This window comes from Lissotriton vulgaris, chromosome 1_1, assembly GCF_964263255.1.
Source record: "Lissotriton vulgaris chromosome 1_1, aLisVul1.2, whole genome shotgun sequence".
Taxonomy (NCBI): domain Eukaryota; kingdom Metazoa; phylum Chordata; class Amphibia; order Caudata; family Salamandridae; genus Lissotriton; species Lissotriton vulgaris.
Genome location: NC_141685.1, coordinates 1,367,163,620 through 1,367,178,414, shown reverse-complemented (window position 1 = coordinate 1,367,178,414; position 14,795 = coordinate 1,367,163,620). Strand labels below are relative to the sequence as shown.

At 43.9% G+C, this 14,795-nt stretch overlaps 1 protein-coding gene across 1 annotated transcript in view; it reads left to right on the top strand.

Annotated features, from left to right (window-relative positions):
• The window catches only part of LOC147749196 (uncharacterized), a 131,043-nt gene extending 117,234 nt beyond the window's left edge, over positions 1–13,809 (top strand). Inside the window, exons 6-7 of the mRNA XM_086929555.1 lie at positions 11,780–11,878; positions 13,646–13,809. Coding sequence (XP_086785681.1) covers positions 11,780–11,878; positions 13,646–13,809 — 263 coding nt within the window. The remainder of the gene's footprint in view (positions 1–11,779; positions 11,879–13,645) is intronic.
• Positions 13,810–14,795: the final 986 nt, after the last annotated feature.

Below are 14,795 nucleotides of genomic sequence, written 5' to 3'. Positions count from 1 at the left end.
ATGCTTCAGAGTAAATATAGCCCTGAATCTGCATGAACTATGCATACACGCTAAGGTGTGCATAGGTGTTTAGGGTGCATAACTTACCCTGAACCGCTTTGGTTCTATGTCCCAAAGGATGACAAAAGTGCTTTTAGATGGCTTGTGATTTTCCACTGTCCTTGAGAGGTAAAGGTTAATTCACCAGAGGGGCTCACCCCAACTGATCAGAAAGCCTCATCCCCTTGTCAATGTGCACCGCTCATTACTGTAGGAAGGATGATGTAGTCTTTTAAACCTCCCGGGAACACTGCTTCACCGAGATCCCAGAAGAGACGAATGAGTATGTAAGTATGCAGGCGGCTGACCTTGATGCAGTGAGTAACTAAAGCACAATACCACTCACTTGAGATGTCACATGACAGGTACAGCCTGTGTTAAAACCATTTTTTGCCTGTTTTTTTTACCCTTACTACCATGTACAGAGTGTGACAATAGGCACCGCCTCCCACCGGGAACTATGTTGTGAAAAAGTTTAGTGCATTAAGTAGTTTGTACTTAAAAACCATTTGCTGACACTTGCATTTTATTCTGACAGTCTGCTATAATATCCTTATGCACCTTCCTTGACTCAAATTCAAATTCAAAAGTACTTTATTCGGTTTTCATTTTCAGAAACCATAAAAGGTAAATAATCCAAGATACAGTACAAACACATAATACATTTTCGTTACCCTACGGCAAGACATTAACAGGAAATTGATTACTTCGTTGTAGAGATGTTGGTGACATAAAAACATTTTCATATTAAAAAGAACCTTAAAAATACAATATCCAATTAAAAATCTAGACTTTTTCTACATTTCATTGCACTTTTTAAAAAAACGGCCACAAAAGGGACACATTTGGGATTCAGCAACTGCAGGTAAAAAAGAGCTGGACGTATATGCCGGAAATTTAACTTTTTTGAAATGGGTTTTAAAAAAAGGGATATGGGCATTTCATAGTATTTACAGAGGAACGTAAAGTGGAGCAGATCCTGTGGAGACTTGTTGTCGCAGCCACAGGATGCTAACACTTTCCCTTTGTGACTTTCCCTTGGTACTGCTAATAACAGGTGGAAAAGATTTAGTCTAAACCTAGTAAGTAGAAAACGATCATATGCAGATATTGGCAAGGACAGATATGGTTCCATATCTGGGGAGGTTTTAAGCGTCAGGTTTTGTTGAGAATAAAGGAGTGTTTTACGAACGTTATATCCTTTCTAGTTATACCTTCAGGTTTTGTGAATAAGTCCAGACGTCCCAGATCGTTAAAACTAGGGGAATATTACCAACAACTAGCAATAATTATCGGTATGTTGGTTTAGCAGCGATATTTTTATCGCCGAGCTGCGGCGATTTGTATCGCTAAGGAACGTTGCTATTATCAAGGTTTATCTTCTAAGCGATAAAAATCGGCCGAAATGCATGAATATCGCTGAAAAGTCAGCGATATTCATGCATTACCGAGCTAATGCTCTTAGCCATGTTATCCACCTACCATTGGATAACATGGCTAAGAACTGCTCAGGGGCAGGTGTTAGCTTTTTGAGATATTCGCGCTTAGCGCGAATATCTCCAAAAGTTGGTAATAGGAGATAGTGATGTTAGCGACTGTTTCCAGTCGCTAGCATCTTGGCACGCCCACTTTGCATGTCATTAGTGATAAATATCACTGACATGCAAAGCGGGGCCCAAGATGGTCGCTATCTCCTACTAGCTGTCGCTAACTGGTGTTAGCGACAGCTAGGTAATAGGGAGATAATTTAACTCCTCTTTCTTGGCTTTTAAAGCCAAAAAAGCGGAGATAAACCCCCTTGATAATATGCCCCAAGATTTTGAATACTTGATCCAGGGCATTTTGGTCCTGTGATCTAAGTTTAAAATGTCCCTCATAAGGTTATGTGTAAGACCTAGGTGCTTGTTGAGCCAACATTGAGGCCAAAAGGTCAACGGGCGTAAGGCCAGCGTGTCACTTACATAGGGTAAACCAGTTTCTTCGTGGACTGACAGATTCGCTGTCCCTTTTGGGACGCTCAGTAGTTGTTTAAAAAAGTTATTTTCAGTCACCTGTAGGCCTACAAGGCCAGTGTACCCCATGTGTCACTCCCGTAGCTGGCTATCGATAGACTTTTGGCTCAATATATTTTTAACAAAGCTGCCACTGGTCGACTGCCCATTTTGTTGGCAAATCCGAATAAAGCGGCATTTTCCCTTGTAAATTCGCGCCTTTTTTTATTTAGGAGTGCTACCCAGTTAAGCCGGTGATCTAAAAGAACACCCAAATAGGAGAAGGTTGAACAGGTGGGCACTCTGGTTCCATTCACAGCAAAAATGTACTTACTTTTGGAACTAGACCCCACCTGCATCATGTAGGATTTGGTGTTGTTCATGGCCAGATCTCGCTTGGTCATGAATCCATTAAAGGCGTCAAGTAGGGTTTGTAAACCCTTAGGGGTGCGTGTGCGGAGGACTGCATCGCCTGCATAGAGCACGACAGGCAGTCCTCTCTGTCCTACATAAGGCTAATCATCCCCCGTGTCCAGCAAAACTCCTTCTAGGTTGTTAATATATAGATTAAAAAGAAAGGGCGCTAAAATGCACCCTTGTTGTACCCCCCGTTCGGTGTTAAAATTCCTGTATACCTTCAGTTCTATTGAGTATCGGATGTTGGCCTTGGTATCTCTGTGAAGGTCCCTTAGGAAATTCACCAGAGATCGCTCCACCCCCATGGCCTCCATGGACTGCCACAACCTTCCTCGGTTGACACAGTCAAAGGCCGAGGAAAGATCCATGAAGGCCATGTAGATCGTCCCAGGGCGGGCGATGGTGTATTTACCCAGGATCAGATAAAGGTTGAGGCACTGGGCCATTGTCGAGTGACCTGGGAGGAACCCGTACTGGATATCCAAGATTGTCTTATTCTCCTCAGCCCAGGTACTCAGTCTATTTGACTCACCCTGCCTTATTAATTGACGTGCTGGGGCATTTTGATGTTTTAATTTTAAATGGTAATAAATGGTAATAACAGGCTAATTTATAATCGGATGGCACACGAGTGTGATTCGGATTTTCTCAAAAATCTGAATTACCATCTGATAGCCCCTATTTACTAGGCCATAGGCCTAGTAGAGCCATCCTGCATTCAGTGCTGCATGCCAGACGATGCAACCACTACTCTCACAGGCACACCTATCAGTAGAGGATAATTAACTACCCGGGACACATGCATGGATGACAGGTCCCTACCATGGGGGACCTTTTAATTGTTTGTAATTATGTTGTGTCTCCTTTTCTCATGCATAAATGATCAAATCTGACGGTGAACCGTAACCGTAAGTTATGTACCTTACACACCTATGCACACATTAGCATGTATGCTTAGTTCATGTAGGTTCAGGGCTATTTTTACTCTGAACCACAGGTCCTGAAGAAAGACAATTAATTGGAAACGCATTGGCTGAAACATGTAGACCATTTCACACCCTTTAAGAGACGTGCAAGATCACACTCTCTCACTCACATCCAAATAACTTGCTTTGAACCCTACCCCAGGGACCACATAATAAAGAATTTGGTACCCCGGAGATAGTTTTAACCTTAATTTTTCACTCTCATGGTATTTACTCCTCACCAAAAAGAAACACAACAATAAAAACAGCTCAGCTGTAATGAGGCGTCAAAGCACACCTAGGAGGCACTTGCCCCCTGGGTGGGAACCGTATGATGAAGCATGCCACCAACTAGTTTGGTGGGTGAGGTTTCTTCGATAAACCAAATGGGTTCCCTGCAAGGCAGACTTTTTCTGATGACCATGATGACTGGCTTGATTGAAACTTAGCTTTGATCTTGTTCTCTTTGTTTGTTGAATCTACTGGAATCTACATTACTTTTAGGTCTGGCTGCAAATAGTGTTATCTTACTATGGCTCATGCCATCACCACACTCAAATACACAGAGAGTGGGCTTTGAAACATGTTCCAACAGATGTTGGCTTGTTCATTTAGGTCCCTTAATACATTGCTTGTGAAAGGTTTTTCACATATTGAATAAACCAATGACAGTATTGTGGATTTATACATTTTATAGTGGTTATTGAAAATGGGTCAATCACTAGCATTGCATATACAATACAAATTGAAAGCAGAAAAAAGCCATACACAGTAATTTTAAGTTCTCTCCTACAAATATTTCAAACAATGGTGGCATTGAGAATAGAGGCCCGTGCATTTTTGTCATTTTAACCTGCATATTTAAAACACTTCATTTGTGAGGAATGTGACAACTGAAATGAAGGAAATAAAACATCACTACTATGCTTTTCTACCAAGTGTCATAATGGGTATACACATAAACTCTAAAATGATTCCTTTTTAGACAGTGCTCATGAAAGAAACAAGCATGCCATCAGGAAGCTTCAAAATATGCAACTCCAGCAAGAGGCCTTAGAAGTGTATGGTTGTAACTTTAGCTAAATACAGGTCCACTGACAGCCACTTTTGAAGGACAAAATGTATTGCTGCTATTTTGGGTATTATGTTAAAATGATGAATATTGTTTTAGATTTGTTGACGTTTGTGGTCATTTCAAATTGCAGATACACATTTCAGCACCACATACCAGCAGAAGATGTTCCTTACAAGTGTTATTTCATTATGTCGCTTGCTAAAAAACAGTTAAAAAGTAAAACAGCTCTACACCAACTAGCTACTTAACTATTATTATTAAGCCTTTATTTGTACAAGGAAATGCAGCAACTCTGCTATAATTCTGAACTCCTTAATCACCGTCATAAAAAGGTGCAAGTGAATCCAGGGAAAAAACAATGTGAAACTGTGGCACTTCGGGGTTATCTTGCTCACTAGAAGGGTTCGTGGCGGCAGATACCGCACTGTCTAACAGACTTACAGACACGGGTGCTTTGGGTAACGCTGGTTTTATTGCTTTCAATAAACGTTTACGTCGTATTGCTTTCTGGTAATACGGTAACGTGGAGTCAAACTCGTTAGAGAGTCTCTGATAGCGTTTCTCAGCAGCCGTTCGGCGTGTGTCCCGAGGGCTTCTGGGACTGGTGGTCCAGGCCTTCTCCTCCACGATGTCGGGTAAACTCCGCCGGCAAGAAAGGAAACAAACAGCGTTTTAGTTTAACTGGTTGTGGACCATCGTACAGGGTGGGGAGTGAGGACTCACACGTGCACACTTCTTTCACTAGAGTTGGATAGTGAGGGGAGGGTAGTGCATGGGGTGAGTGATAGTTTTACTTCCGTGGTTTAAACCACTTAAAACCCCCCCAGCCTGAAAGCCGTGATCGTACCTCTGGTAGCCACACTTCCCTCGATGAAGTGTGGCTGGGCGAAGCGCCTTCCTGTTGGCCTCCTGGCTTGTCGTCTTCCTCGTTCTTTCGGTCCGCTCCTTGATTGTCCCCGTCGGGTTTTGTAGTCCGTTGTTGCTCCGTGGTCTTTACTCCTGGACTCCTTTCGTCTGCTTCTATTCCTTGTCCGTAGGGTGGTCCTCGGATACCGTCTGCTTCTCGTCCGGGTCCGAAGAGCAGTCCTTGGGTACCGTCTACTTCTCGTCCTGGTCTGAAGGGTGGTCCTCGGATGCCGTCTGCTTCTCGTCCGGGTCCGAAGAGCAGTCCTCGGGTACCGTCTGCTTCTCGTCCTGGTCCGGAGGGCAGTCCTCTGTTACCGTCTGCTTCTCGTCCTGGTCCGAAGGGCAGTCCTCTGTTACCGTCTGCTTCTCGTCCTGGTCCGGTGTGTAGTCCGGCGTGCAATCTTCCTTCATCTCCGGGTGTAACACACACCTGTGCATCGTCTGGGGCGGCTTTTAGCGGGCTTGAGTGGGCGTAACCAACATCGTGTTCGGTGTCCAACTCCGCCCAGTTAAAGTAACAGGATTCCGCATCGTCCTCTGGTTCCGAGTCGTACGGTTCTTCGCTGCGTCGCCATGTCCCAGAATGCTGTTCAAAGAGAGGTGAAACAGGTAAGTCTGCAAAGCCATATTCCCCGACCCCGTCACATACCTCCCCCCTAGGATTCTCCCGTTCGGGGAGAGGATATCTGGAGAGAAAATCAGCGTTGGCATTGTCTTTCCCCTTACGATGCAACACCTGGAAAGAAAAGGGCTGTTAGGACAAGAACCACCTCATGACTCTGGGATTGTTGGAGGCATTGCGACTCATCCATTGGAGTGGGGCGTGGTCAGTGTACAATCGGAAGGTGCGGCCCTCTAGGTAGTATCTCAATTTATCCACAGCCCATTTAATCGCCAAACATTCCTTTTCGATCGTCGGGTACTTCACCTCCCTGGGAAAAAGTTTTCTGCTAATGTACAGGATGGGATGTTCAAGACCTTCTTCAGTTAGCTGGGACAATACAGCTCCAACCCCGAAGTCTGAGGCGTCCGTGTGGAGGATGAATGGTTTGTTAAAGTCTCGTGACGTCAACACTGGGCGCGAAGTTATCGCCTTTTTGAGGCTTGAAAAAGCGGTCCTCATTTCCGGTGTGGGATACAAAAAGTCCGTTTTCGAACTGTGCTTCGTTAGAGTGTTGGTCAGTGGAGCTGCAATGTCGGAAAAGGAAGGGATAAATCTCCTGTAATATCCCACTAATCCGAGAAAGGCCCTCATCTCGCGCACATTGGAGGGAAATGGGGTGTCTGCAATGGCTTTTACTTTTTCATCTTGAGGTTCAATGAGTCCACGGCCCAATACATATCCAAGGTATTTCACTTTCTGAAATCCAATCCGGGACTTTTTGGAATTGATGTGTAATCCTGCTTTGGCGAGTTGTCGTAGGACTATCTCTAGGTGGCGAAGGTGACTCTCCCAGTCTGGACTGAAAATGATGATATCATCCAGGTAAGCAGAACTGTATGCCTGGTGTTCTCGCAAGACTTCGTTCATTAGTCGCTGGAAGGTTGCCGGGGCTCCATGCAATCCAAACGGTAATACCGTAAACTCGAACAACCCGTCTGGTGTTGAAAACGCGGTTTTCTTGCGGTCTTCCTCCCGTAATGGTACTTGCCAGTACCCTTTTGTCAGGTCTAAGGTGGTGATGTACCTGGCTTCTCCCAACTTCTCGATCATTTCATCTATCCTGGGTATGGGGTAGGCATCAAACGTGGACACAGCGTTGAGGGCGCGGAAATCCATGCAGAATCTGCTACTCCCATCGGGTTTCGGAACCATTACGATCGGCGAGGACCATTCACTCCTTGAGGGACGTATGACTCCTAGGCGAAGCATCTCTTTTACTTCCTTGCTGATCGCTTCTCTTTTGGCGGCCGGTATCCTGTAGGGCCGTTGTTTTACTATGGTTCCTTTAGGCGTTTCAATCTTGTGTTCAGCCATAGTCGTGGAACCTGGTAGGTCTGAAAATATATTTTCACAGTTCTGTAGAACCACTTGTAAGCGTTCTCGTTGTTCCTGGTGTAGTTCATCGTTGATTACCAACTGGGATACTGTGTTTTCCTTTCGGGTTTTGTTCTCGGCAAAGGCTATGAGTGGAGGAGCTCCGAGCCATTTCTTCAAGACATTTATATGGAATACCTGGGTTCTTCTGCTCGATAGTCTTAGTCGATATGTAGTGTTCCCGATAGTTTCAATGACTTGATAGGGTCCCTGCCATTCCGTTTGAAACCGTTTTGAGGTGGAGGGTAATAGAACAAGGGCCCAGTCGTTTAGCTCGAGTTTTCTCCATTTCTTCCCCTTGTCGTAATTATGTTTTTGTTTAGATTGACTTTTCTCTAACTCTGCAAAGGCGAGTTCCCGGATCTTGCCAATCTGGTTTTTTAGAGACTGACTATATTCAAGTAAGGTTTTCGTTTCTCCAGTAGGTTCAGCCTCCCAATATTCCTTCGTCATGTCTAAAAGACTCCTTGGCTGTCGTCCATACAACATTTCAAAGGATGAGCATCCAAGACTGCTTTGTTTTTGGCCTCTGATAACGTACAAGGCCAAAGGAAGGAGACGGTCCCAGTCTTTTTGGTTGGCTGTGAGCATTTTTTTTAATATGCCTTTCAGAGTTCCATTGTAACGTTCTACCAGACCGTCTGTCTGGGGGTGGTATATCGACGTCTTGATCTGGTGTAGGTCTAACAATTGACAGACCTCTTTCATGACTCGAGACATAAATGGGGTCCCCTGATCCGTTAAAATCTCCTTTGGAAATCCAACACGTGAAAACAATTCAAGGAATTTCTCTGCAATGTTCTTAGAGGTTGGATTCTTTAATGGGAACGCCTCTGGGTATCTGGTGGCATAATCCACAATGACAAGAGCATACTGATTACCCCTACTTGTCCGTGGAAGAGGTCCGATAAGGTCCATTGCAACTCTCTCGAATGGTGTCCCTATTATGGGTAACGGTTGTAATGGGACAGCCGCAGGTTTCTGTAAGTTTTTCCGCTGACAAACGTCGCAGCTCTGGCAGTGTTTCTTGATGTCTTGATAAACTCCTGGCCAGTAAAAGTTCTTCAAAATATTCTGAGTCGTTTTTTCACTACCTGTGTGTCCAGCTAGGAGATGTGTGTGCGCATAGAACATGATTTGTTCTCTAAAACACACTGGGACTAGTAACTGTTTCGGTTCATTCTCTTTTGCTTGTCTGTACAGCAAGTCATCCTGGATTACAATCCGGGGATACCTGGGGTTTGGGTTACCTTGATCGGCATGGGCTTGTTCCCAGGCGTTGTGCAAAGTGTTATCGTTTGCTTGGGCAAACCGGAAATTTCGATCCCCCTCCCAAGGTTCTGGAGCTATTAGTACTGGTTTGACATCGCTCTCATTACTTAGTCTTTTCGAGAACAGATCTAAAAAATGTGGATTATCAGTTCCGAGTAATAGTTCCTCTGGCAGATTGTTCATTATTCCAACTTTCACTATTACCTGTCGTCCTTCTTCCAATTTTAATGGTACACAAGCGACTCGGTAACTTTTCACATCTCCGTGCACACACTTAATGTTAACTAGTGAGTCGGGTACTAACTGTGATTCACACACAAACCTGCCCTGTATTACAGACTGCTTACACCCTGAGTCTAACAGAGCTTTAACGGTTTTGCCATTGACTTGAACACTCACGTGATATGCGCCTCCGAGTTCTGCTGAAAACATGACGGGTCGGGGTAGGTAACCGACTTCCATGGGTTCTTCTTGCATTCTTTTCTTGGGACAAAACCTGGAAATGTGACCCCATGTCCCACATTCAAAGCATTGAGGACCTCTTAATGGGGGGGCCTCTTGATTCGGTGGTCGGGGCATAGGTACCCCGGGAGGTGGTTTAACTTTTCTGTCAATTCGCATCGGAGGTTTGGTATTTTTTTCTGTTTCCATGGGATGTAATTTCGGCTGTGCTCTCGCATACGTGGAAGCCATCTCCATGGCTTGTGCGGTTGTCAGATTTGAATGTTGCCGTAACCAGCGTTGAGTACCAAACGGCAGGGCTTCCAGATACTGTTCTAAGTAAATTTTGTCCATTATGTCTTCTTTCGAACTTTGAACTGGAGTTAACCATTTATCAGCTGCGGCCTTTAAACGAAAAAACAGGGTCTTTGGATTTTCACCTGGGTTTCCTCTCTCTTTCCGAAACCGGACTCGATATGCCTCTGCGTCCAACCCCAGGTGGTCTAAAATGATAGTCTTGATTTGTGCATACGGTGTCTGACCGTTACCGTTAGCTACTTGGTATGCCGCTTGAGCTTCTCCAGTTAACAATGGCGCCAAAAAAAACGGCCACTTCTCTAACGGCCAACCACAAGCCAGTGCCACTCTTTCAAAATTAATTAGAAAAGCGTCTGGGTCTTCTCCTGCTACATATTTTTGTAAAGAAATTCCTGAAGGGGTAGGATTTGTTTGTCTTACTTCTCTCACTGGAGTTCCGGTGGTATCGATCCTGATTGGCTGTAATTCCCCGAGGGTTTTTACCACACTGTCTCTGAGAGCGTCTCTGTCGGCTTGTGCAGTAGCTAATTGTTGTTCTACAGCCCAGCCCAACTGTTCTTGGCCTTTCACTAGGCGTTGTAGTAGTTCCTCCATCTTTGGTTCACAGATGGCTATCGGCGTGCCCGCATTCTCCACCACTTGTGGCACTTCGGGGTTATCTTGCTCACTAGAAGGGTTCGTGGCGGCAGATACCGCACTGTCTAACAGACTTACAGACACGGGTGCTTTGGGTAACGCTGGTTTTATTGCTTTCAATAAACGTTTACGTCGTATTGCTTTCTGGTAATACGGTAACGTGGAGTCAAACTCGTTAGAGAGTCTCTGATAGCGTTTCTCAGCAGCCGTTCGGCGTGTGTCCCGAGGGCTTCTGGGACTGGTGGTCCAGGCCTTCTCCTCCACGATGTCGGGTAAACTCCGCCGGCAAGAAAGGAAACAAACAGCGTTTTAGTTTAACTGGTTGTGGACCATCGTACAGGGTGGGGAGTGAGGACTCACACGTGCACACTTCTTTCACTAGAGTTGGATAGTGAGGGGAGGGTAGTGCATGGGGTGAGTGATAGTTTTACTTCCGTGGTTTAAACCACTTAAAACCCCCCCAGCCTGAAAGCCGTGATCGTACCTCTGGTAGCCACACTTCCCTCGATGAAGTGTGGCTGGGCGAAGCGCCTTCCTGTTGGCCTCCTGGCTTGTCGTCTTCCTCGTTCTTTCGGTCCGCTCCTTGATTGTCCCCGTCGGGTTTTGTAGTCCGTTGTTGCTCCGTGGTCTTTACTCCTGGACTCCTTTCGTCTGCTTCTATTCCTTGTCCGTAGGGTGGTCCTCGGATACCGTCTGCTTCTCGTCCGGGTCCGAAGAGCAGTCCTTGGGTACCGTCTACTTCTCGTCCTGGTCTGAAGGGTGGTCCTCGGATGCCGTCTGCTTCTCGTCCGGGTCCGAAGAGCAGTCCTCGGGTACCGTCTGCTTCTCGTCCTGGTCCGGAGGGCAGTCCTCTGTTACCGTCTGCTTCTCGTCCTGGTCCGAAGGGCAGTCCTCTGTTACCGTCTGCTTCTCGTCCTGGTCCGGTGTGTAGTCCGGCGTGCAATCTTCCTTCATCTCCGGGTGTAACACACACCTGTGCATCGTCTGGGGCGGCTTTTAGCGGGCTTGAGTGGGCGTAACCAACATCGTGTTCGGTGTCCAACTCCGCCCAGTTAAAGTAACAGGATTCCGCATCGTCCTCTGGTTCCGAGTCGTACGGTTCTTCGCTGCGTCGCCATGTCCCAGAATGCTGTTCAAAGAGAGGTGAAACAGGTAAGTCTGCAAAGCCATATTCCCCGACCCCGTCACAGAAACTTTCTTTTCTGCCTACTGATAAAGGTCGATTGCGTAACGTGCGTTGTGAAAAGATGCATTTTGGGAACATTGTTTTGGCTTGGCTTAGGCAACAGAGGCTCCCTTGGCTAGACTCCCTACTTGCTTTCTCCAGAACTGTTAGTATAAACGTTGCTGTACATGCAGAAAAGTGTCGACTACACCAAGATGCAAAAATTGTAGTAAAGTCTTACTTGTGTGAGTCATGTTAAGGAAGAGTTGCAGTCATTTTGTCAGAAAAGAAAGGTCCTCATTTCTCTGTATCAAAGTTGGTGAAACCTGGTTCCCATATACCTTGAGGGTTTGAAGTTTTATGGTCTGCTGAGTAGAACATTTAGAAAGCAATACATCAAGTTATTTTACAAAAATGTATTATAAAAAAACATAAGCTTTACAGCACACTCTTCATTTCAAGTTTTTATTCATCTTTTTTTTTTATTATTGATGTTTTTTCTATTTTCTCTTTTAGAACCAGAAATGGAACAATGCCTCAGTCTTATTCTCAGAACATTCTGTCCTGTAATGAAGACTGCTTCTACAGTCAACCAGAAATTTTGGTTTAGCCTTGGTGTGTACTTGCAATGGTGTAACGGTGGGGCTCTGTTTGATGCTTGGGGAGTGTGGGGAGAGTACACCTTTATTAAGTTCGTTTTTGTAACATTACCTGAGAACACCCTTCATGCAAAGAGATGCAATTTCTGTTTGATGCAGCGAATACCAGTCCATATTCATCTTTTTTTTAATCTACATTGAACTCTTATTTGTTGCCCAAATCAGAATTCAACTGCAACATTGGTCTGCATAAAGTGTAACTCCCCTACTTTCTAGTACATCTGCATATTGAACTGGCATGCTGAGCTGCTGTGTCAAGTTTGCTATGTCATGACTGGAACACATCTCTTGTCTGAAGAGTACACCTCTGAGAGACACCCTATTAATTTCTGTACCAAAAATCTAAGGGTCTGATTTAAAGTTTTGGGGGACATGTTGCTCCATCACAAATGTGACGTATGTTCCATCAACTGATTTATTATAAGTTCTTTATAACATATTGTATTTGTAATAAGACGGAAGGGGCTATCCCGTCATGCTTTTGATGGGATACCCATCTGTAGAGGATGTATCCTTATGGCTAGATCAGATGATCTCGAAGCTGGGGAACAGGGTTCAAGTCTCGGCAACGACTCTGAACATCCTGTGATTCTGGGCAAATCACTTAATCTCCCTGTGCCTAACAAAATGAATATGTCCTTGTGTAATGAAACTGGTGCTCATGTACAGCACTCTGATACCTGATATCTTCGGGTCTAGTATGCGCTATATAACACTAAAAAAATACAGGCCTTATGTTGTGAAATCACATCCATGGAAAGAGGAGAATTAAAGCCTGTAGAAATTGTACATACATTTCAAGAGGTCATTGTTCATTTCCATGGCACAGACATCTAGTTGCAACCTACAGCTCGCACAATTGCAAACTCGGCACCATATTAAGTAAAGGTTTAGACTGGTGCAAATCAGGGAGTACACATATTTTAACCATTTTTCCCACAGGAAAAATAAAGAATGCAGGAAGCAAGATCTGCACCCAAAAAACATGTGCAATAATAGGACATAAAAAGGAGAAATGTAATTTCACACTTTTTGCTATGTTTAAAATAGGAAATTGAGTGAATTAGTGTTTTTTCAGATATGTGATATTAAATCAGTCCAGTTTCTTCCTGCCTGAGCAGTAAAATAGTGTATAACCACTATACCACATTTTTACTCTGAATCAGCACTTCTTTGTTAACCACATAAAATGATTCACAAAATTACTAATAAGGAATGTTTTAATGCATCATCTTTTATATTTTTACATGCACTTTTTTTATTTTGCCCAGAGGGCCAATATCTTCATACACTATGAACTTGTGCAAATCTGATTTATCCACTCTTATTTCAAAAACAACAATACTGTGCAAAATGGAATTGCTTTGCAACAAATTTTAAGTAGAAAGCAACCTGGTGACACGAATTCGGCCTTTCATTTCCTTTGAGTTCAAAACAATGAGTTGCATTAATGTGGAATTATTACCATGTATTGTCTAGAATGCTACAAAAGTGCAATAGGATGCAGAAGCGAAATGGAAACCATTACATGACCCATGAGAGTCAGAGAAAAGCTATGTGTATTGAGACTATTACCTGTGAATAATCGTTTAATATCAGCAGACACATTGCACTGTGTTTGCTCAGTATGTCCTATGCACTACCAGGCAAGGTGGGAAATATGTAGATAAATGCAACACTTAAGCCTTTGAGCTTTAACTGTGATTTTCTGTTTTTCTGCAAGTCATTGAGATGTTATCAGGCCAGTTTGCTGCCAGTGTAGACACTCCTGTAGTCACACTTTTCTTTGAAGCCTACTCAACCTGTAAGGCATTTCTTCTAGAAACCATCCCCAATCTCCAGGAGGTAAGTTGGGAAAGTGGGAAAAGAACAGAGCGCAGTGGATGAAGGTTGAGAGCTGTTACGTTTTGTGAGATGACTGATGCATACACATTGACTGCCCCTTCCTCTACCTTTGCATATGTACTTCATTTGATGAAATACAAAAAAAGGAAATTCATTCTCTTGACCCACATTTGTGATCTCCATTATTGTAGATAACTAAAATGTGTAAAAACCTTTATTGTACCACACCAAGTATCAAAAGAATATCAGGTCCGCTATATCAGACAAAATCAAAGCTAAACCATGTTATAATACTAAAGTATTAAGCAACACTTTTAAGTCTAATAAGCATTTTTGAAAAACGAAAGTGCCATAGAGAGATTCTATGGCAATTTAATAAAATCAGTGTTACAGTAGTCTCTTTTTTATGTCTACCACAGCCTGTACATGAAGAGGAGTCAGAGAGGACATTGGGATAAAATGATGGCACAGCTGAAAAGTGGTTGTGAGGGTTAATGGCAGGAGTTGTAATGAGGAGCTTCTGGGAAGAGATGACTTAAGTAGGGGAGTAGAAATTGTTAAAAACAGCTGAGAGACGTGGTGGAGTGGCAGGGGAAATACATACATTTAAAGAATGGATGAGGGGGAGAAAACAAAGAGGGTGGGTGGGGACCCTCATCCAAGTAAAACAAGAGAGGGTTGTGAGGGGTGCAGCATAGGAAGGTATGGTGGCGAACAAAAGGATCAATGCAATTTTAGCAAAGGAATATGAGGCAATTACTCTGATATTACATTCAATAATTATTATAAATATAACAACTTGGTACTATAATTTATTTGAAATATTTGTGGAAACAAATTCTTGGATAACATTTCAAATTTGTCTTGTAGATTATGCTGCCAGTAAAAACAAACCACTGCCTTTGCATGGCAGAATCACCTCCTAGGTAACAGATGTCTAGTGCAGCTGCCTCTCCAGGGAACCCCCACCTTCCACATGTGGCTCATGTTTTCTTAGTAGTTAATGTCTAGTGTGTGGAACTGAAAAC